The sequence below is a fragment of the Schizophyllum commune genome, assembly GCF_000143185.2.
Source record: "Schizophyllum commune H4-8 unplaced genomic scaffold SCHCOscaffold_11, whole genome shotgun sequence".
Classification (NCBI taxonomy): domain Eukaryota; kingdom Fungi; phylum Basidiomycota; class Agaricomycetes; order Agaricales; family Schizophyllaceae; genus Schizophyllum; species Schizophyllum commune.
The window spans coordinates 1,275,827-1,296,346 of record NW_026089548.1 but is presented as its reverse complement, the minus strand read 5'-3'; the positions used below and the strand labels follow the sequence as shown (position 1 = coordinate 1,296,346).

The following is a 20,520-nucleotide window of genomic DNA, read 5'->3' as shown; positions in this document are numbered from 1 at the left end:
GGCGCCAGAAAGATGCTTGTACAGTAATCAGAGCTGAAGACTCTAGGATAACGCCTCCTAAGGAAATAGACGGAAGCAAATCGAGTTCGCTCCCAATCCGTGGGAATCCTCCCTTGACAAGTGATCGGCGAGTTTGTTTGACAGAACCTGGCTTGAGGTCGCTGGGAATCGCTGGGAATCGCTGATCAAGCTGTAAGTGCACTTGCTAGTCCTCCAGACCCCTTTGCTTGCGTTTTTCAGTCCGATTCGAAGCCAAATGGCGCCCGGAGGGTATTGTACAACGTGTGCTGCCGCCGGTGACGCCTTCTGCTTATTTGTATTTGCTTGTCACCGCTGCCCAAGTTTGTGTCTCACGTTTTTTTCGCATGACTTTCTTCCGCCCGTGACTTCCACACTTCCAGTCACGTTTTGCGCTGACCGCGTCGTCGCCGTCGCCACATCGAATAAACACAAGAAGTACTCGACCTCGAGGACCCACCCGCGACCACTACAACAACCTTCGTACGATCCCCCTTTCGCCAACGACACCAACGACGCCAATTTCGCCATCCCTGGGTCCATAAACCTCGCCACCAACGAAGACCACGATGTCTAACCAGACCGATCCTGCCACCCAACCTCCCCAGCATGCCCCGGCGCCTCCTCCAGGCGCGGCTCCAGTTGGGTTCCCCACCGATCCCGCGTTCGCGTTGAGCGCTATCCCCCAAGATCAGCTCCTCGCCATCCTCAGAAATGTGCCGAATCTCCTACAGGGGAAGGTGAGTTGCGTCCCCTCATTCTCTCGTGCTGTGTGCAGCGGCGACGTGTGGGGGAAGGTTAAGATGGCAGGAATGGAGGGTGGGCTTTGCTTACGATAGGCGCTATGATCTCATGGATCAAGCGCCTACTCGGGGGTGGGCATTGAGCGCGCATTGGTGCAGAATCGGCCTCGAGCCCTTGCTAATCTATCCTGCAGGTTCCTGACTCGGGAGGCAAGGAAGACGCAGCCCAGATACTTTCCAACCTTGCCCAATTCAACCAGCAGGCACAGATGCAGCCGGTTGCCTACCCAGGCGTCGGTGATGCTGGCCCTTCCACCCACCCGCGCGGCCCACCCAATCTTACCCAGCTTGCGACGGCCAACCTTGCCGCTACGCTTGCTGCTCGTCCTCCCAACCCCAACCTTCCCACTGCCACCGTTCCCGGTCCGACCACTGTTGACGCCTCCCCCACCGAGGAGTCCTCGCAAGCCCCGAACAGCACGGGCTCCGCCTCCGGGCGCCGCGCGGGGCGTAACCCTGCCATGGGTACCGACGAGTGGACGCGGCAGCGCAAGGACAACCACAAGGAGGTTGAGCGCCGCCGCCGCGGGAACATCAACGAGGGCATCAACGAGCTCGGACGTATTGTGCCCAGCGGCTCCGGCGAGAAAGCCAAGGGCGCCATCCTCTCCCGTGCGGTGCAGTATATTCACCACCTGAAGGAGAACGAGAGCCGAAACATCGAGAAGTGGACGCTTGAGAAGCTGCTCATGGACCAGGCGATGGGCGACCTGCAGTCGCAACTCGAGGAAGTGCGCCGCCTTTGGGACGAGGAGCGGCACGCCCGCCAGCGCGTTGAGGCCGAGTTCGACGCGTACAAGGCCGCGCATCCCGCCGGTGGTGCGCAGGCGGGCACCAAGCGCTCCAGCGAGGGTGCTGAGGAGGAGTCGGCGAAGCGCCAGCGCACCGAGTAATCGTGGTCATTGTCCCACATGACATGTTTCGTCGATTCCCTCTGCGTCCATGTCCTTTCTTGCGCTCTTTCTTCTTGCCCTGCTGTCGTGTTATCTGTTCGAAGGTTACCGGTTGTCGCTACGGTTGCTCGGACGCGTGTACATATATCTCCATGGTGTGATTTAGTGTAACAGTGTATGTCTTCCTTGTTCAGTTATGGTTCAGAATCGAAGTCTATGTATCCGTCCATCTGGGAGAGTTGGTCTGTCTGAGGAAGGGAAAGCCAGAGGCATGAAGGCAAGAGGCTGCTGCTCGGCAACCCGACAAAGCCTTCCAAAACCGGAAGTATTCGGCCGTTTCCGAATAGCCGGTCGCAGGCTGCTTAGTCAGCCTGTACCCCGCCTCCGAACCATCGCCAGCACGAACGCGTCGACGTCGACGCCGAGCCCGACGACAACAACATCGCCAACGACGGTGGCGGGTCCAACATAGGCGTTCTGCCCCACAATGTCCTTGAAACTGGGGTCAATAACGGTAGCGGCCGCGGCCGCGTCCCCATCACCTTCTGAGCCGGTCGCGGAGGACGAGGAGTTCTACTCGTCTTGGTCGTTGTTCCTCGTGTGCTGCCTCCTCATTCTCTCGCTATGGACGAGCTACTATCTGCAGATTAAGCGCATACGCGCGGTGCACGAGACGCTGGTGTCGATCTTCGCGGGCATGGCGGTCGGTCTGATTGTCAGGTTGGCGCCGGGGACGATGATTCGTGAAATGCTGGTGAGTACGCGTAGATCGGGGTGTCCCGCCTCCTTTGGTATGATCCTCGAGAAGCATGACCGTGCTGACGCGTGGATTGGCAGACCTTCAAGCACACGCTGTTCTTCAACCTGCTACTTCCACCAATCATCCTCAACTCGGGCTATGAGCTCAAGCAGGTACGCATATACTTGCTGCATCATACTCTCTATCTGACAGTCATACAGGACAACTTCTTCCGCAACTTTGGCTCGATCCTGACCTTCGCGTTCTTGGGGACATTCATCTCCGCAGTCGGCGTTGGGTACGCGTCAAAGTCCCTTCCCCTACCGAGCCTGCGTTGATCACTTACAGCGCAGTGTCCTAGTCTACATATACTCCTTCCTCGGCCTCGAGCACCTCGACCTCACGCTGATCGAATGTCTCATCTTCGGCTCGACCCTCTCAGCCACCGACCCCGTCACCATCCTCGCGATCTTTAACCAATATAAGGTCGACCCCAAGTTGTACACGGTCATCTTTGGCGAGAGCTTGCTGAACGATGCTGTCAGTATCGTCATGTACGAGTGAGTATCGCTACGCCGCTTCTCGTCCGAGCCTCGGGCTGACCTCACCTCCAGGACGCTATCGCAGTTCCATGGATCAGAAGTCTACCTAGGATCCATATTCCACGGCATCGGCATCTTCCTGCTGTCCTTCTCCGTATCAATGGCCCTCGGCGTCGCCTTCGGCCTGGCAATGTCGCTGCTCCTCAAGCACTCCGCCCTCACCCACTACCCCCAAATCGAGTCCTGCCTGGTCGCCCTGAGCGCATACACCTGCTACTTCTTCTCGAATGGGTGCCAGATGTCCGGCATTGTATCCCTGCTGTTTTGCGGCATCACCCTCAAGCACTACGCGTACCATACCATGTCCCGCCGCACACAGCGCGCGACGAAGTACATATTCGCCACCCTCGCTCAGCTCTCGGAGAACTTCATCTTCATCTACCTCGGCCTTGCGCTCTTCACCAGCGCGCCAGTGTCAGAGCCCGTGGGCCACTACGTCAAGCCGCTGTTCATCACCATCACGGTCGTCTCGGTTGTCTTCACGCGATACGCCGCTGTCTTCCCGCTTTCCGAAGCTATCAACTTCTTCCATCGACATGCACGCGGGCAGAGACAAGAGGAACTGCCACACTCGTACCAGATGATGCTCTTCTGGGCAGGCTTGCGCGGTGCCGTCGGCGTTGCGTTGGCGGCTGGCTTCCAGGGCCCGAATGCGCAGATCATGCGCACTACCGTGCTGGCTGTTGTTGTGCTGACGGTGCTCATGTTCGGCGGCACGACCGCACGCATGCTCGAGGTCCTCGGCATTCGCACTGGCGTGGAGGATGATAGCGCAAGTACCGACGAGGAGGAAGAGATTCCGAACCGACAGTGGCTGGGCCGACGCTCCTTCAGCGGCAGCCGCGCATGGCCGCGCTACGCCGACGACGAACCTAGCTACCTTGGCTCTCCCCGCCCCTCGACATCTCGCTACGCCCAACCCTACAATCACCAAAACGCACCCATGCCTACATCAACATCCGCGCCGAACCCCACAGCAACAATTTTCTCCTCATCCTCCGAAAGCCTCGACTCCGACGTCGGCGAGGTCCTCCCGCTCGCATCTACTGCAGAGCGTGATCGCCTCCCGCCGTCCGCGTCCGCACCCGCCTCCCCCGGCGGCGCCAACTCGCGCCGCGGGAGCGAGGACAGCAAGTGGTTCCAGGCGCTCGACGAGCGGTACCTGCTGCCTATATTCTCGAACGCGACCGCGAGCCGCACGTTCCACGCGCGGCGGCAGCGGCGCGCTGACGCGGGGCACGACCTGGAGGAGGGGGAGGAGATGGGGGAGGAGATGCCGCCGGAGCCGGCGCCGGGGGGCCAGGTGGCGGCGGTGATGGACGAGAGCAGGATGGAGCGTGGGTTGCCTTCGCCTTCGTTGAGGAACATTGCGTTCATGGACAACAGGTCCGGGTGATGTGCGGTATCCGGGCTCGGTGGAGGAGGCGGTGTGGAGGGATGGGCAGGCGAAGTAGGGTATGCGGCGAGTAGGGGAGATTCCTGCAGCCTTTTTGTGAGCTGCCCGGGCGATATGCAGGAGCGGTTTGAGGTATAACTTTATTGCCTTGGTGCTTCAAGTAATAGATGCTCTTTGGTAGATCTGTCTAATCAATGCGAATACGGATGGCATGCACAGTAGGATAGCAGAGCTCGTGCCTCGAAGGGTGTGAGTTTGTTAGCATGCTTGCATAGCCGTGTACAAACGGACATCTGTTTTCGCACTTGTCATTACATACCCAGACTTGGCTGAACGCTGTGTCATGAGGTTTATCTCAATTCTGCAAAGGTCTTGAGAAGATGGATGTTTTCTTTGCGCGAGCTAAGCTTGCCAGATCACACACAAATCACATGCTCTAAAGTTGTTGGACTGACAGTGACGCTGTGACAGTGCGTTACAGCTTGTTCTCGACGTCCATCACCGTTGTCCGGTGTTCCTTAGCTCTATCAGGAGATCTGCTGCGCTGGGACCTAGTACTGTATAAGGACAGATCTCGGACAGCATGCATCAAGTCCTATCAATGCCAGAGCTCGTGGGCTGCATCTGCGAGGTCATCGACAGACGCGACGCGTATGCTATGGCACTTACGTGCCGTATTTGGCATTCTGCCGCCCTCGACCGGATATGGCGCGACCTAACATTCGGCGAACTTATGACTCACTTGTTCTGTCTCCTGCCGTCGAACGTGTACAAGCCTCCGGAAGTGCGTATGCATAGTCATAATTTACCTTGGGATATTGCCTTACATGGAGTATCATTTTGCACAGAATAGATATGTGCTTTCGTACCATCCATCACCATGGTTGCAACACCCCAAACCGGATGACTACGCCGACTTATATCGGTTTTCTGTGCGAATCAGGTCCTTGGATCTGCAGGATGCGGACCTTGAATCGGACACATTATCCGTGCTGGCCGATCATCCACCTCCGCGGCCCCTCTTTTCCCGACTCCGCGAGGTGAAGCTGCCGCCTGGCGCCCTCACGAGCAAGGGTCTCCCATCTACCTCACGCATGCAACCCTTTAACTCGCCGCTACTGTCACAGGTCTGGGTTACCTGGAAAGTCGGCGTGGGCGAGAGACCAAAGAAGGTTAACCTCGATGCATGCGTCGCTCATACCAAAGGCATCAGACTGTGCCTCGAGGTATATGGACCGAAGCTACCTGTCCTCGTCGGCGCGCGGTCTGATATTGTCCGCAGTGTGTCCCTCGGATGCGTCGCTATCGAGGAAAGTGACTGGGACATTCTAGCTGCACTGCCTCGCTTGCAGACTCTCGAGCTCGAAACATATCCACGCTCTCCCTCTATCTCCCGCCCGTTTCGCGCGCTGCGCGAGCTCACGGTCAGTACGTATCAAGACTGTAAACCTCGCGTCGCCAGCTTTCTTCGACGCTGCGGCCCTCTTACGCTGTCCTCCTTGGAGATCCGTGTCGGTCGCGATGATAATGAGCGAGAAGCGAATCCGACAAACAGCTGGCACAAACTCCTGCAGGCTCTGCATGACCACTGCTCGTATCTCGATCTGGCGGTGCTGAACGTGGACGACTGCGGGGAAATGACGCGCGTGCCGGGGACAGTGCTCGAGCTTCTGGCGCCCTTCCAAGCCCTTGAAATGGTCTCACTGGAGAACAAGGGAGGTTTCGACCTGGACGACGCGGTTGTCGTGTCGACAGTTCGGCGTTGGAAGCACCTCCGCACGCTGCGCATGGTGCCGTCCGTCTACTGCGTCGACGAGGACAATGGCGATAACATGTGCGAAAACGCTCGCTACATCAACACATGCTCGGTCTATGGCCTGCTGGAGATCGTTCGGCATTGCCCCTCCCTCGATACGCTGGCCGTGACGGTGGACTTCACGTCGTACTTCGAGCCCCCCGGGTGGGAGAAGGGGCGGCCGCGGAGCACGAAGATCACGGATCTCGACTTCTGGAACTCCAAGTTGTTCGATCCTTGGAAGGTCGCGCAGCTCGTCGTGACGACGTTCCCCGCGGTGCTAGACCCTTGTTTACGGATATCGGTCCTGCACGTTCGGTACAACGAAGAGTTTTCGCTCGAGTGGTTTACCTGGAAGAGGTGGGAGGAAGTGCTCAGTATCTGCTATATGGTGCGGCAGGCGATGCGGGAAGATCGTCATGAGCGATCGATTACTTGAACGGTGAGATATAATCATTGTATGCGCTGTTATGCTGTGTATATTCACGTCGAGTTGACAGGATTGGTATCTAGTACAGACTCATCAGCGGTATGCTTGGAACCCTGTATATTGGCAACGCAAATTCCTGACAAGTCTACGGCTGCCTAGACTGGCCGTGGGGAGACTGAGTTGGCCATTATTTGCTCGCGTGCGAAGAGCGCCGGTCTTTGCCGAGCAGTCAATTGTAATTATTTTCCTGGTTCCTTCCACCTACGATCGGAAGTCCTCGCACAACGCGCACTCAAGGCAACCATGCACCGGCTCCTCTCTACCTATGACCTTATATGTCTTGTCAGCGAGGTCGTCGACAGACCAGACGCGTATGCGATGTCCTTGACGTGCCGTGCTTGGAAGGAAGCTGCACTAAGTCGCATCTGGAGAGATTTGGATTTCATCCAACTCATGACCCACCTGTTCTCTCTTTTGCCCTTGGATGTGTATCGCCCTCCTACGGTGCGCCTCTTTAAGTCTCGCGCCTAATGTAAAGTACTGACGACCTTGGATAGACCAAACATGTCACGATATTCCGTTTATACGGGCCGAAATGGTTGCGATCCCCCGATCACAGTCACTTCGAGAAACTGTACAAATACTCAGAGCGCGTCAGGTGCTTGGATCTTGAGGATGCCGACTCAAACGTTCTCTCCGTACTCTTTGACAACCCTCCACCTCGACCTCTCTTTCCTGGGTTGGTTGTCCTGAAATTGCCTCCCTCGGCTTTCACTGCTGGCGAACGACCGTCTCCGAAGTTTATGCATCTCTTCCATTCGGCTTCTCTTCAGCAGATTTGGGCCACTTGGCAGACTCCTTCCAGCCGAGGGCAGCGCTTGGAGATCGACCTAGACGCATGTGTCGCACAGACGCCCGAACTTCGGCTCTCCATCGAGGCAAGTCGATACTATGCGATAATGCCTACCATGCGTGGTCCACGCTGGGATATAGTTCGCAAGTTCGTCATATACCATCTCGTCAACGACGCCGAGTGGAACATGTTGGCCTCCCTTCCATGTTTACAGGCCCTCGAAGTGACGTGGAAGGGCTACGGACAAGCACCATATCCGCGATTGCCATCCGCCGACCATCCATTCCACGCCCTGCGCGATCTTGTTATAAAGACGGACGAAGATTGCCGAGTATTCGTGGCTGACTTGATCAAGCACTGCGATCTCGTCCGCCTTCGCTCCCTCATCATCGAAACCACTCTGGAAGAAGACGCGCCAGTCAGAGCACCGACAAATAATTGGCGTCCCCTTCTAGAGGCCCTCCGCGACCACTGTGACCCTGGTACACTTGAGACGTTGGACTTGCGCGACAGTGGCGAGCCAGCGAGGGTTGACAGTGGTACTCTGGAGCTTCTGCTACCGTTCCGCCGCTTGGAGATGCTCAGGCTGGAAAGCAAGGGCGGGTTCAAGTTGTCCGACAGCGCCGTGGAGTCGCTCGCATCGGGATGGAAGCACCTGCGCACATTGCAGATCGTCCCTCCGTTCATTATGGAACCTCCATGACAGGCCTTGATGCGTGGATGAACGCGCGCCGCGTCACTACCTGCACGGTCAAGGGATTACAGCGGATTGCCCAACAGTGCACGTCTCTGGAGTCATTGACCATCACGGTGGACCTGAAGGCCGACTTCGTCGTGCGGATATACGACAAGGACCGTCCGCGGAGCACGACCGTCACCCACCTCGACTTTTGGAACTCGGAGCTGGCGGACCCGTTCAACGTCGCGCAGCTCATCGTCGACACGTTCCCCGCAGCGCCGCTGTACGGGAAGGTGCAGGCTGCCATTCTACACGACAAGTTCATGGACGATATCATCACCGACATGGAGAAGAGGATGCGGACGCGCGAATGGATTGCGTGGGACAAGTGGGAGAAGGTGTTCCAGATCATGTGGATGGTGCGGGAGGCGAAGGATTTCGACGGCACCCGGCCTAGGACATCGACGAGGGTAAGCGATATTCAATCGTACCGTGATCTATAATATGTCTGACGGTCTGCAGAAGCGAGAGACTATATAGCGAACGGGGGGAAAGCGCACGGTGTACGAGCCGTCGCAGACACACTGAAGAGACACCACCATCTCGTTGGTATACGAGTACAATTATATTTATTCGGGCATTGGCATGAATTGCTTTACATAACACCCAGCCCCGCCTTGAGCTCCTTCTCCAGATCGTTCAAGTCAATCCCATCGCGGACCTCGCCATGCACAGGCGCAGCCGCCTTCGCCGTCTTTGCCTCCTCCAAACAGCGCGGGCATACGCATTTGAAACCCCACTGCTCGAGCTCGGCCTGCCGCGCCTTGTAGGGCGCCTCCGGGTCGACGTATGAGATCATGAGCTCCTCACCTGGCGCGAGGTCCTTCTTCGCGACCATCGTTATCCGCGCCCAGTTGGTGCTCTTGTCGAAGTGCCGCACAGAGATGTTGGGGACGCAGGAGTGGTTCATGTGCGAGTGCAGCACGTAGAGGCCGCCGGATCTTTCAAAGTCTGGAGATTATGATAAGCGGCAGGTCGGTACGCAAAAAGAAAAGGATCATACTGAGAACCATGCGACCGAGTCCTTTGAGGAAGGCTGTGTCGTAGTCGAAGAGCTCCTTCTCAAGTTCTGCGGTTAGAGGTTTGCGGATGATTTTCTTGAGCTTTTTCTTGCCATCCGCCGTCGGCGGGTCGACGAAGGTGTTCAAAAGGTGCTTGTGTCCGGCCTTCCATGTTTCCTTGTCTGGTTCTAAGCCAGGGCTGCGAGACAGGGATCAGGGAATTGGTTCAATGTGCATGGCGCATGAACGTACTTCGTGTTCCGGTGGCGAGTTTCCACATCGATCTCTGCGAAGGCGCGCATGATGTCCAGCTCGGATCTGAAGGTCTCTTCGTCGCCTTGATAGGCGAGTATGATCCGCGCTACCAATTGGGCGTAGCCGTGGAGCGCCATCCACTGCTTGTCGTGCGCGTAACGCAGCAGCTGAGACGAAGCTGGATTCTGAGCGGGGCAAAGCAGGGGGTGCGTCTTGTCGCTACGCACGAGGCATAGGCGGTTGCAGAATCGCGCGGGGCAGTAGTTGGCGGAGGAGGTGTGTGCGCGGCAGGATACCTCCCGGCCGGTGTGTTGCATGGGCGTACAGCACTGCCAGCAGACCGTGCCCTGGATCTGCATCTCGAACGCGTTCCTTGAAAGCGCACCTTCAGAGTCGGGACGGTGAGCAGCGCGAGGGGGGAGGGGCGCTCTTACCACTCGGGTGCCATCACGAACGGATCCTCCTTCCAGATCACCTCCCCCTCCTTGATCGGATCGACCGCGACGAGGCCCTTTCCCTTCCGCTTGTCGAAGAACTTTGGCGCGACCTTCGAGGAGTACTTCTTCACATCGAAGTTGGGGATAAGGCGCGAGGTCGGGTGCACGGCTGGGCCGGCGCCTTGCACCAAGCCCTGCGTTTGCAGGATTTTTCGTGTCCGTTTCTCGCTGACCGTCCAGTCAGGATGCGCGGCGAGCAGCAGGGCATGGACTTTGGATATACCCAGACTGGGATTTTGAGCTTTCAGCTCGATAAGTGCGCTTCTGAGCTCGTCCTCTCCTGGGGTCGTCATGATGGTCAGATCGAAGTCGCGATCAGCATCCGCTTGGCCATTGTTCTTTTGTGCCAGATGGGGATAGATGATAGATCGCCATGAAGTTCGCGTCCTGAGTCGTGTCGGCGTAGGAAAGACTGCTTTCAGCTTCAGAATCACTTCTCAGACCACGTTATACAGCACAAGTCCAGACACAACATAATCAACCCAGAACATACGCCTAGAGAGCATCTAAAGTCGGGAGACAATGAGTGTGGGTGCAAGCCTGAGCCAGGGTTGCAGTCTAAATCTATCTATGTCTATGTGCATGAAGGAAAGAGAGCCTATGATACAATGGCGGTAATCGTGAGTAGTACTAGAAGCGATACGTAGGATAGCGCGCGACAGAGAGGGATAAGATAATGACGCCTGAAGTACTAGTCTAGAGTGATGTGCACAGAAGTCCCAAGAGTGGTCCAAAAAGCGATAACGAGATGATGATACGGCCATCGGAGCCGTCCGAATACGCAAGTCCGTCCGATGGCTGAGTGTACAAGAATCCGGGGCGTGAGAGGTCGTCGAGCAATCCACGAGAGCCGATAGCAAGAGAGGAAAGGGAAGGAGCGAGCGAACGGCACCGTCCAACGGGCCTTCAGAGCAGCATGAAACCCACGAAACCAAGCAAGAGACCCAAAGTCGCACCCAAGGGCGTCCCCGCGCGCCTCGGCGCCGCATTCGCCTCCGTTGTGCAGAGCCCGCCGTCGTGCGCGAGGTCCGCGGACGGGATGAGGACGTGCGGCATGCCGCCCGTCGAGCTGATCTTGACCTCGCCCTTCGCGCCGGCGTTGTACGTCCGGCACGTGAGGACGTCGACGAGCTCGGTGTTGGGCTTGTAGACGTCGGGGACGTCCCATGCGGCGGCGCCACCGCTGCCGGCGTTGGTGAGCAACGTCAGGAGCGGCGGCTTCGAGACAGCCATGACGCCGGGCTGCTCCTGCTTGATGAAGTCCATGGCGGTGATGAGGAAGTGCTTGCCGGCGTTCATCGCCTGCTTGCGCGCCTTGTTCATCGCGGCGATGGTGCGGTACATGTCGTTGCGAGTGTCGTAGCGCGAGAACCAAAGCCTGGATGACAGGTCAGCGGGCAATGCGGTAGAGGATAGCATAGACCACTCACGCTTCGTGGTTCGCAGGCGAGTCGCCGCCGGAGTAGCCCTGTTCCTGGCCTTGGTAGAGGATAGGGATACCGTCGTGGATGAAGTTAAATGCCAGCGCGTTCTTGACGAGTGCCTTGTCTTGGGTAAGATTGAGCATGCGCGGGTAGTCGTGGTTCTCGATGAAGGCGCCGGTCAGGAACTCGTTGCCCTGATAGGTGTGCCGCGACGTGTTCGTGACCTCTGCGATGGCAGACAGGTTGCCCTTGGTGGACGAGAAGGCGTCCCGGACCGCGAAGAACGTCGGGTAGTCAAGAACGCCGTCCATTGAGTCGGTGTAGTTCGCGACGTAGCTGATGTTCTCGCTGCGTACCTGCGCAGCGCGTGAGCAAATGAGATGTGTTCGCAATGAACCCTCGAACTCACCTCCCCAAGCTCAAAGGTGCCCGCCGCCTTCGCAAACCCCGGCCAGAAGTCCTTCTGCACATGCTTCATCCGGTCGATCCGCATGCCGTCGAACGTGTAATTACTGATGAACTGCCCGACCCAGTCATACAGCTGCATCATCGTCTTGTGGTGCCCTGTGTTGATGTCGAGCAGCGCGACGGACCCGTTCGAGTCCTTGCCGAGCCAGCACTGCTCGACCTCGGTCTGGTTGGTGTAGTCCGACACCCAGCACAGCGGGTGGAAGGAGTCATTGGTCGATAAAGGAGCGAATGAGGAGAACGAGTCCGCTTGTAGGGACGCGATGTCCTCGGCCTTGCCGGCCATGCTAAGTAATAATGTGTGAGCGAGGTGGCAGGGCGGTGGAGCGGACAGAACGCACTGGTTGACGACCACGTCCGCCATGACATACATGTCGCGCTTGTGCGCGGCAGATATGAGGCTGTGGAGGTCCTCGGCGGAGCCGAAATGTTTGTTCAGGCTGAAGAGGTCCTGGGTCCAATATCTGGGAGAGTTCATGAGTTTGTGCGCGGACTAGCACGGGAGGAGACGCACCCATGGTAGCCTTGACCATCGTCGGTATGCCCTTCGATGTTCTTCGCAACAGGCGATATCCAGATCGCGTCAAAGCCCATGCCTTGTATATAGTCTAGGTGTTTCTCGAGCCCGCGCCACGTACCGCCGCAGTACTCGGCGGCCGCGGGGTCGCAGGCGGGATAGGATTCATCTGCGAGGGCGAAGCGGTCCGTCATGACCTACGCGGGCGCGTCAGCACCTTCGCATCAAGCGCGTTGCTCAGCGCGCCACGCACCTGGTAAATCGTTCGCTGCCGCCAATCATCGTACGTCGCGGCGAGGACGCATGACGCAAAAGGAAGCAGGGTAGAAAGGAGGGACCGCGGAGACACCATTGCACAGCAGGCGTCGCCGCGGGGATGGGGACAGGGAGAGGAGAGAGGGAGGAGGAAGGACAGGAAGGGGCGCGTTCGTCAGAGACGAACAAGCGCGCTGCGGCAGATAAGTGCTGGCGCGCGATCATTGATCGGGTCAAAGAAGCACAGCGCCTCTGCACCATTTCTCGACTTCGAAGCATCTGGCGAGCTACGCAATCAAGGGTGGCAGGCGTCATGCGCCGCGTGGGGGTGGTTTATGAAGGTGCATGTCTTTCGGATTTGGAAGTCCTTTTCTTTGGCTGTAATGGTCGATACAAGGCGGCTGGAGCCTGCTGGCGTGGTGTGTTGCACTTTGTGGAGGGTCTTGTAGGATATGAAGGTCAAAAACAACGGATAAAAGCGAGTGATATCACTGACGGACATGACTTCCCGGTCTTGCCTTGCGCGTGGAGTTTGGGCAGGGCCGAGGAACGAGACGGTGGTGTAGGCGATGCGGTAACCTATTCGTACCTAGAGTGGACCTATACAAGTCCTACACGTAGCTAGAATGGAGGATCTGCTGGCGTAGCGGGGTCGTTGCGTCGTCGAAAGGTGTGGTACGGCTGACAATCGAGGGTGTATACGTATGGGGAGTCTTCCACAACTTTTCCTCTTCACGGCGAAGTCGAGGTGGCGGTACTTCTGGACCCCGATCCCTTGCAAGCTCGGCTGTAGAAAGCCTCAGGGTGGAGCACGGTTAGTTATAGGCAAGCTTGAGCGTTGGGCTACGGGCGGATGTCGCCGCGCAGTAGCAATTCGTGCTTAAGCCTACTTTCAGGCGATAGCTTGTCCGGCGCCCGAGGTAGCAGAATCAGAGGTCTTTATCTCAGACGTGAGCGATGCAAGTAGCGAGATCGCCCCAGGGATCTTTTTGTCCGGACTACGTGTGCGGTCGGAAGGGGTCTGACATCGAAGACAAGACAGCAGAATTCGAGAAGGCGTCGCGAGTGATAGAGGCAGACTTCGTCGTGAACAACGAACAGCATTGCGTGCGACGACCCGAAGTTCGAACATGACAGCATCCATAGGAGTACTGCGCATCCTATCAATAGTTAGAGTGCAAGACAGGAAGGGTGATTTGGGAGAACGACGAACCGATGATTGCACCATCGCCAGACGACGCAGTCGCGAAGGACAAGATGTTGAGGACTCACTGGTACACACTTTGTGAGGCCGTATTGCGGACTGACGCAGCAGAAGTTGTCGCGGTGTCGTCTACACACATATCTTGAGACAGAATGACCATATATTCCGTCTTGAACCAATCAAAAGGCCGTCGCGCTCGACATGACGCCGACCTAGCCCGCGTGTAGCCTTGTACCGGGTCCCAAAAGATAGTCAATGTCTATATTCAGAAGAAGCAGTCAAGACGGACAACCTAAGGCGCGCAGCCCGAGGGTCCTTTGGGATGATGGGCGTAGAGGACAAGGAACAATGGCAACTTCCGGAAGCAAACGAGAACAAAGCCGGCTTCCGGGCCGGGATCTCCGCCGAGTTGGCAGATCATTTGTGACGCGTAAGCGCCAATATTCTCAGTTCTCATCCTTCCCTCTTACTCTCATCTCGGGAACCGTTTCTCATCATGCCTATAACCCTGAAGCACTCGGGGGCATCGTACTCCCTCGATGTCTCCGCGATATCGACCGCGTCCGAGTTACGCGATCTCGTAGCGCGTACAACGGGAGTACCTGCAGATCGCGTCAAGGTTATGCTTCCCAAGGGGAAGGGAGTCATGAAAGGTACGTGGTATAGACCACACTGACCTAGATTATCGCTCAGAACCGCCTTTCAGATGACTTCAACCCAAAAACGCTCAAGGATGGCGCAACACTCACCGCGGTCGGTAGCGCCACCGCACCTCCACAACCTCCCCCAGAGCCGCGCGTCTTTCTCGAAGATCTGGAGGAAGGAGGCGAAACCGTGATGGACACACCAGCTGGACTTGTCAACCTCGGCAACACCTGCTACATGAACGCGACTTTGCAGGCGATCGGCTGCATCGAGGAGCTACGCAGCGAACTACTCAAAGGGAACCAAAACGGAGGGGCCCTCGTCCAGCCGCTCTCCACTCTCACTCGCTCACTGGAGTCTACGGCGGACGGCGTGAACCCGATGTCCTTCCTGACGGCGTTGAGAGCTGCGAACCCACAGTTCGCTGAGCGTGATCGCTCGGAGAAGTCTGCGGCGATGATGAACATGGGGATGGGTGGCTACTCACAGCAAGGTGCGTCTCCCATTTCAGGTAACGGTCAAAGTGGGCTGGGCTCGGTCTTGCACTCAATGTCCGAGGCTTTCGGATATAGGCATAAGGTCCTCCCTAGCCTCATGCACACATACTCCATGCGTCGAAGAGCAGGTCTCGCACAAAGAGATATCCTGCGCACAATCCTCGACCCCTGCACATCATTCGTTACTTGGCATCCACCTTAGAATGCTTCCAAGTGGCACCAGCTATCTCGTTCGAATGTCATGACAAAGATGCTCGTCCAACGGCTGCGTCTGGCGAACATCTAGCATCTCTTCTATCGAGAACTTCGATTGTCCTCGACTGGTGCGGGCTATTTTCTGCGAAGCAGTAACCCGTTTATCGTCTAGCCCGACGTATAGTTGCGGACCACAGCCCACTCTGACCGTTTCATTCAATACTGGCTTTAGCAAGCAAGCTGACGATTCTCCCAGATGCTGAGGAGTCATACTCATTTATCCTCAACTCTCTGCGATCCGTGAAGAAGGATAACGTACCGGTCGTCGAGAAGTACGCCATGGGCGTTATGAGGCGAACGTATGTTCAGTGACCATAAGACTATTCCCGACGCTGACGATCCCCAGCTTAAAGGCCGCCGACGGCTCTGACGAAGCCTCCGGCGCCGCCGAAGAGGACTTCCTCAAGCTCGAATGCAACATCACCCGCGAGACCGGCGACCTCCTCGGCGGCCTCCGCGCCACCCTCACCCAAACGCTCGTGAAGAACTCGCCCCTCACCGGCGCGCCCGCGGACTACATCCAGACCTCGCGCATCGCGCGCCTCCCCAAGTACCTCTCCGTGCACATGGTGCGCTTCGCGTGGCGCGCGGACATCGGCAAGCGCACGAAGGTGATGCGCAAGGTGAAGTTCCCGCTCGTGCTCGACGCGCTCGAGCTGTGCACGGAGGAGCTCAGGTCGAAGTTGATCCCGGTGAACCGGAAGCTGGGGGATGTGGAGCGGGCGAGGAGGGATAGGGCGAAGATTCATGCGTGAGTGGGGGTGGGAAGAGTTTGTGGCAAGGCTGATGAATTGGGCAGGCGTCGTAAGGGTCTGGCGTCGGAGGCGAAGAAGGCAGGTGGGCCGGCGGGCGGTATGGGTGGCACGTCGGGCGGTGCCGCGGTCTCGGCGGAGGCGACGACCGTCGCAGGTGGCGAGGACCCTAACGCGATGCAGGTGGACGAGGAAGGTGTGTATATTGAGACGCATGCGTGACCGTGACTAATCCTATCATGAAGAAGACGAGGGCGCTGTCCGCGCCAAGGAGGCTGAGGAGTTGCGCGCGCTCATCCCGGAGGATATCAGGAACGATGTTGGCGCCAGCGAGAGCGGACTGTACGACCTTGTTGGTGCGTTCATATCGCCTTTGTTCTGTCAGTCTAAGACGAAAAATCTGACGCGCCTGCAGCAATCATCACGCACAAGGGCGCCGCCGCGGACTCGGGCCACTACATGGCCTTCGTGAAGAAGAGCGTCTTCCAGAAGCGCCTCGGGGCGAAGAAGGATGGTACGTGCAACGCAATTCTGATGCTTACAGGATATTATCATACTCACAACCGGGCGTCACTTACTTGCTTTCCAGACCCCTTTGACGAGGATGAGGACTGGTACAAGTTTGACGACGACAAGGTGTCGATCTTTCCGAAGGACAAGATTGCGACGCTCGATGGCGGCGGGGAGGACTCGTCTGCCTACGTGCTGTTGTACAAGAGTCGGCCGCTAGAGTAGAGTCGGGCGGGATGTCTGGGTGTAGTTGGAAGATTAGATAAGGCTGAGGAGCGTATGGGAGAGTCTAGGTGGTAGATGGAGGTGAGGTGTATAAGAGGGCATGGAGTGTATGAGAGGACGATAGTGTGTGTTGTCTGTTATCCTGTATCGATATGTACGATGAGGTGTGACTACAACCGTGCGCTTATGTTGTGATCGATCCAGTAAGGGAACGTATCGCGGGCGACATGTGCAGGCCATCGTACAGACATCGCTCCCTGGGTCGAGATGTGTTACGCGTTTGGCCAGTCACACCCATATGATGAGCCACACGTGACAAAAACGTGGTTCCAAAAAAAAAAAGTGATCGTGATAGATTCGACGGTACTTAGGTTGATCATCAGCCATATTCTTGGAACTATACTGTCGATTTCAAGCTGCGGTAAGGAGGTCAGAAGAGCGTGCGAATGATCTTATGCCACCATTGCCAAAGTCGCAAACCCTTTTCTGTTCCACACAAATAAGATACTATATTTTGAAGCCCTCAGTGGCGTGGAGGTTTCCCTTCCTCCTGGATTGCCTTCCTAATGCGCTGCTCCGCTTTGCGCTCTGCAGTCCGTACTATGTCAATCATGGTGAAAACTTGCTCCCACTTCGCAGCGACAGCCTCGTCACGGCTGCCCTCGTAATGCTCCTTATCCGCCAAAACAGACACCCACAAGTTCTGCGCCGCCGCCGGGAAGACCGCCAAGAGAAAGCCCGCGACATCGCAGACATCGCCCATGTCGGAGACCCACGCGTCGAACATCGTCACGTTTGTGTTGCAGGGCAGCTCGACGGTGTCGCCACCCCGAAACCAGTCGCTGTCTCCCAGAGGCAAGTCGTTCTCGAAATCGACGGTGAGGGTCAGGGACCGCAGCGCCGTGCCCAGCCGGGCGATCTCGAGGATGCCGGGGACCGTGCAGGTGCTGATGTAGCGCGCGGAGGCGTACGTGTCCTCGTCGTTCTCCCATTCGAGGTTCAGGAACCTCGAGGGCACGAGCTTGAGCGACTGCAGCGCGGGCCAGCTGCGCATGAGGGACGCGATGTGGCGGTCCTCGACGACCACGCCGTTCTTGCTCTCGATTGAGAGGGTCCGGAGCTCGCGGAAGGGGGCGAGCAGCTGGAGCGTGCCGCCCCCGATGCGCGCCATCTCGCCGTCGTCGGCGAGGCTGAGCGTGCGCAGGGCGTCGTGCGCGCAGTGGCGCTCAATCGCGAGGAAGAGGTCCACCCAGTGGTCGGTCGGGTGCGCCATCCGCTCGGGGGTGTCGAGGGAGACACGGACCTTCATGGTGGACAGCGACAGCCTCCCGCACCGCCGGAGGAGGCCCGCTACGAAGGGCCGGCAGTCGAAGTTCGCCGTGAGTTCGAGAAGCCGCAAGGCGTGGAAGGGATTCTTCACAGCGTCAACCTTGTCGACCCGGGGCGCTGAGCCGATGTCGTGGATGCGCAGCTCCTGCAGGCGCGGCAGAGCAGCCATGTACGCCCACCCCTCCTCGCACATACTGGCCATCGTGACACTGTGGATCATGTCCGTCCGGTCCCCCACGAAGCGCGGTATCATCGTGAGCTCCCGCAGGTCGAAGTTCACCTTGACTGAGGGCGCGCACGCGCTGTATATCTCGTTGAGGCAGATCTCCATCCACTGGTTGCGGAATGGGAGGAATATGTCCAGGCGGGTGAGCACCGGGGACGCGAAGGGTTCCAGGAGCATGTGGGGCGAGACTTTACTTCCGCTGCCGTCTATACGAAGTGTCTTCAGGCGAGGGAAGAGTGGGCGCGGTGGCGGATGCGTCATGGTAATCTGGAAAACATCGATGTATCCCGGGTTCTCCAAGCTCTGCATGCGCGGCGATAACTGATAGATACGCTCGTACTCGGCCAGAGTAGGACCTCGAAGCCATTTGGGAGATATGTCTTGCGGGAACTGAGGGGTAATCGTAAATGGTTAAAATGCAAATTCGTATTTCTAGAGCTTACATACCCCGTAGGATGTGGATACGAAGCTAAGAGGTTGATAAAGGTCGGCAGGTAGGATGCGCAAGAGGACATCCAAGGCATTGTTCCAGCTTCTCGCCAAATACGATCCAGAGCTGGTTGATGCCACGCTCGGCATGTACGAGCCATCCTGCACGCGTCACCTTGGGACGACATGTTGGTTATAATGTCGACGAGCGCCGGAACCTGGAGCGCGCGATGCATGCTGCCGTTGCTTTTTCAAAATATTCAAATGTTTCCACTGTGATTTTTTGCGATGGAAGAGGTGTTGTTGACCGTTGAAGACGAGGAAGGCAATTGTTCCGAACAAGGCAAAAGCCGAACGCGTCGAGTAACACAGCACGTGACGTGACCAGAATCAGATGGCTGCGAGGGACCAGTGCGTTTTGAGGCCTTGGACTGGGCTTCCGCGCCTTCGATGCAAAGAATCATACATTGAACACAGATCTCTCGACGCTATGCCGCAAAACAAGAGTAACACCATTCGACTGCGCGGCCCATCGTCTAATCCTTCTTCGCGCTCCTGCCAACAGCCTTGTTGTACTCATCGGCGAGACGGTCGTGCTCCTTCTGCTGCTGCAGACTCTGCTTGCGGAGGGTCTCAAGGTCGGTCTTGAGCTTCTTGACCTCGGCCGATTCGCCACCCTGGAGTGGTGAGTGTCAGCATATGCAGCAGCGGGGACGATGCGAAAGTTATAGACGACACGAGAGCCATAGACGGTGCGGGAGCCGTAGATGGTGCGAAAGCCTTAGGAATTGCGAGAGCGTACCTTGGCCTGCCCGCTGGTCACCTTCGCATACTCGTCCTGCACGTGGATGAGCTCGAGGACGAGGTAGAAGGTGCGCGTCAAGAGGAGGGAGAGGAACAGCGTGAAGCCCGTCAGGTAGGTGTTGCGTTGGGCGCTGCATATTGTGTCAGTAAGTGTTTGGCTGTTTAGTGAAGTGAAGACGCACTAGAATTTACGAGCAGCAAGACCGCCGTCACCGAACGCAGCACCTTGGGGCTGTGCGGTACCTGCAGGCGAGATGAATGACAAGAACGCATTGACAGGTGAAGTAGCCCACCATTTGCACGCGCCGCATCGGACTCGGCCGTAACGCGGAACATGCGCTGGAGCGCATCGAGGAAAAGTATTCCTATAAATCTGAAGGGATGTCAGCATCCGATATGTGGGGGAGTAGGTCCATGACACGCACATGAAGCTGATTTTTACACCATACGCAATCTTGGAGACGATCTGGGAGGCGAGGCTGTGTTGGGACACGTCGATGGGGGAAGGATGGGTCGGCGCACCTTGTTGTTGGCGAGGAAGCCGAAGAGACGTTTCCGCACTGCGTGGGGGAGGGGCGCAATGATGACGAAGGAGAGGGCGACCTGGTATGCAGAGACTGCGCGTCAGCCTCGTTATATACGATCGCGCATGACGAGGGAATGGCTCGGGCTCTATGCCGAGCGCGACACCCGGATGCTATTAAGACCACCCACCTCCGCCGCCAGCATGAGAAAGGTGAGTGAATAGCTGCAAGGGAAGCACTTCAGTTCATCGTTCCCGCTCGAAGGACTTCGATACGCACTAAATCGTCATGGTGTATTCTCTCTGTGGAAGATAAGGTCTGCGGTTATTGCTAATGCTGGGGAAGCAGACGATACGGGGAAGGGTTTTGGGATGATGGACGTCGGGGACAAGGTCTTTATGCAGGAGTCCACGACGCGAACACGTACGTATGCGC

The 20,520-nt window shown here is 57.3% G+C and overlaps 9 protein-coding genes across 9 annotated transcripts; 5 read left to right on the top strand and 4 right to left on the bottom strand.

The window, feature by feature from the left end:
- The first annotated feature begins 386 nt into the window (after positions 1-386).
- Positions 387-1,943, top strand: SCHCODRAFT_02639152 (uncharacterized protein). The gene is made up of 2 exons (XM_003028384.3): positions 387-758; positions 956-1,943. Exons 1-2 carry the CDS (start codon positions 588-590, stop codon positions 1,712-1,714), a joined length of 930 nt encoding a protein of 309 aa, XP_003028430.1. The 5' UTR covers positions 387-587; the 3' UTR covers positions 1,715-1,943.
- A 148-nt stretch (positions 1,944-2,091) lies between these two features.
- On the top strand, positions 2,092-4,838 carry SCHCODRAFT_02589559 (sodium/hydrogen exchanger). Its single transcript, XM_003028383.2, has 5 exons — positions 2,092-2,468; positions 2,552-2,626; positions 2,675-2,751; positions 2,807-3,013; positions 3,068-4,838. The coding sequence occupies exons 1-5, from the start codon at positions 2,202-2,204 to the stop codon at positions 4,449-4,451; spliced, it is 2,010 nt and encodes a 669-aa protein (XP_003028429.1). The 5' UTR covers positions 2,092-2,201; the 3' UTR covers positions 4,452-4,838.
- Positions 4,839-4,950: 112 nt separating this feature from the next.
- Positions 4,951-6,792, top strand: SCHCODRAFT_02553280 (uncharacterized protein). The gene is made up of 2 exons (XM_003028382.3): positions 4,951-5,235; positions 5,300-6,792. The coding sequence occupies exons 1-2, from the start codon at positions 5,035-5,037 to the stop codon at positions 6,683-6,685; spliced, it is 1,587 nt and encodes a 528-aa protein (XP_003028428.2). The 5' UTR covers positions 4,951-5,034; the 3' UTR covers positions 6,686-6,792.
- Positions 6,793-6,979: 187 nt separating this feature from the next.
- Positions 6,980-8,711, top strand: SCHCODRAFT_02515468 (uncharacterized protein; the record flags this gene model as incomplete). The annotated part of the gene is made up of 3 exons (XM_050343328.1): positions 6,980-7,180; positions 7,234-8,202; positions 8,295-8,711. 3 exons carry the CDS (start codon positions 6,980-6,982, stop codon positions 8,709-8,711), a joined length of 1,587 nt encoding a protein of 528 aa, XP_050198240.1.
- Positions 8,712-8,863: 152 nt separating this feature from the next.
- SCHCODRAFT_02514469 (SET domain-containing protein) lies at positions 8,864-10,314 on the bottom strand (the record flags this gene model as incomplete). The annotated part of the gene is made up of 4 exons (XM_003028079.1): positions 8,864-9,219; positions 9,272-9,468; positions 9,522-9,896; positions 9,959-10,314. The coding sequence occupies 4 exons, from the start codon at positions 10,312-10,314 to the stop codon at positions 8,864-8,866; spliced, it is 1,284 nt and encodes a 427-aa protein (XP_003028125.1).
- A 613-nt stretch (positions 10,315-10,927) lies between these two features.
- On the bottom strand, positions 10,928-12,782 carry SCHCODRAFT_02514546 (glycoside hydrolase family 13 protein; the record flags this gene model as incomplete). The annotated part of the gene is made up of 6 exons (XM_003028078.2): positions 10,928-11,399; positions 11,452-11,801; positions 11,855-12,200; positions 12,255-12,377; positions 12,428-12,627; positions 12,684-12,782. 6 exons carry the CDS (start codon positions 12,780-12,782, stop codon positions 10,928-10,930), a joined length of 1,590 nt encoding a protein of 529 aa, XP_003028124.1.
- Positions 12,783-14,338: 1,556 nt separating this feature from the next.
- Positions 14,339-17,006, top strand: SCHCODRAFT_02553270 (cysteine proteinase). Its single transcript, XM_003028380.2, has 8 exons — positions 14,339-14,542; positions 14,596-15,027; positions 15,483-15,585; positions 15,633-16,037; positions 16,086-16,234; positions 16,284-16,394; positions 16,454-16,552; positions 16,628-17,006. Exons 1-8 carry the CDS (start codon positions 14,386-14,388, stop codon positions 16,771-16,773), a joined length of 1,602 nt encoding a protein of 533 aa, XP_003028426.2. The 5' UTR covers positions 14,339-14,385; the 3' UTR covers positions 16,774-17,006.
- A 171-nt stretch (positions 17,007-17,177) lies between these two features.
- On the bottom strand, positions 17,178-19,063 carry SCHCODRAFT_02553266 (uncharacterized protein). Its single transcript, XM_003028077.3, has 2 exons — positions 18,776-19,063; positions 17,178-18,718 (listed from the first exon to the last, which is right to left on the bottom strand). Exons 1-2 carry the CDS (start codon positions 18,905-18,907, stop codon positions 17,297-17,299), a joined length of 1,554 nt encoding a protein of 517 aa, XP_003028123.1. The 5' UTR covers positions 18,908-19,063; the 3' UTR covers positions 17,178-17,296.
- Positions 19,064-19,202: 139 nt separating this feature from the next.
- SCHCODRAFT_02639127 (B-cell receptor-associated 31-like protein) lies at positions 19,203-20,483 on the bottom strand. Its single transcript, XM_003028076.2, has 8 exons — positions 20,365-20,483; positions 20,276-20,309; positions 20,084-20,164; positions 19,987-20,027; positions 19,855-19,934; positions 19,744-19,804; positions 19,560-19,692; positions 19,203-19,434 (listed from the first exon to the last, which is right to left on the bottom strand). The coding sequence occupies exons 1-8, from the start codon at positions 20,373-20,375 to the stop codon at positions 19,294-19,296; spliced, it is 582 nt and encodes a 193-aa protein (XP_003028122.1). The 5' UTR covers positions 20,376-20,483; the 3' UTR covers positions 19,203-19,293.
- Positions 20,484-20,520: the final 37 nt, after the last annotated feature.

Excerpts from the sequence above, each read along its gene's own strand:
- SCHCODRAFT_02639152 (XM_003028384.3), top strand. The coding sequence starts at position 588 with ATGTCTAACCAGACCGATCCTGCCACCCAACCTCCCCAGCATGCCCCG. Across the intron at positions 759-955 it reads CGAATCTCCTACAGGGGAAG|GTTCCTGACTCGGGAGGCAA; the intron begins GTGAGTTGCGTC and ends TCTATCCTGCAG.
- SCHCODRAFT_02589559 (XM_003028383.2), top strand. The coding sequence starts at position 2,202 with ATGTCCTTGAAACTGGGGTCAATAACGGTAGCGGCCGCGGCCGCGTCC. Across the intron at positions 2,469-2,551 it reads CGATGATTCGTGAAATGCTG|ACCTTCAAGCACACGCTGTT; the intron begins GTGAGTACGCGT and ends GTGGATTGGCAG. Across the intron at positions 3,014-3,067 it reads GTCAGTATCGTCATGTACGA|GACGCTATCGCAGTTCCATG; the intron begins GTGAGTATCGCT and ends CCTCACCTCCAG.
- SCHCODRAFT_02553280 (XM_003028382.3), top strand. The coding sequence starts at position 5,035 with ATGCATCAAGTCCTATCAATGCCAGAGCTCGTGGGCTGCATCTGCGAG. Across the intron at positions 5,236-5,299 it reads ACGTGTACAAGCCTCCGGAA|AATAGATATGTGCTTTCGTA; the intron begins GTGCGTATGCAT and ends CATTTTGCACAG.
- SCHCODRAFT_02553270 (XM_003028380.2), top strand. The coding sequence starts at position 14,386 with ATGCCTATAACCCTGAAGCACTCGGGGGCATCGTACTCCCTCGATGTC. Across the intron at positions 15,586-15,632 it reads ATGGGCGTTATGAGGCGAAC|CTTAAAGGCCGCCGACGGCT; the intron begins GTATGTTCAGTG and ends GACGATCCCCAG. Across the intron at positions 16,038-16,085 it reads GATAGGGCGAAGATTCATGC|GCGTCGTAAGGGTCTGGCGT; the intron begins GTGAGTGGGGGT and ends TGAATTGGGCAG.
- SCHCODRAFT_02553266 (XM_003028077.3), bottom strand. The coding sequence starts at position 18,907 with ATGCCGAGCGTGGCATCAACCAGCTCTGGATCGTATTTGGCGAGAAGC. Across the intron at positions 18,719-18,775 it reads TCGTATCCACATCCTACGGG|TTCCCGCAAGACATATCTCC; the intron begins GTATGTAAGCTC and ends ATTACCCCTCAG.
- SCHCODRAFT_02639127 (XM_003028076.2), bottom strand. Across the intron at positions 19,935-19,986 it reads GGTGTAAAAATCAGCTTCAT|ATTTATAGGAATACTTTTCC; the intron begins GTGCGTGTCATG and ends ACATCCCTTCAG. Across the intron at positions 19,805-19,854 it reads CGATGCGGCGCGTGCAAATG|GTACCGCACAGCCCCAAGGT; the intron begins GTGGGCTACTTC and ends TCTCGCCTGCAG.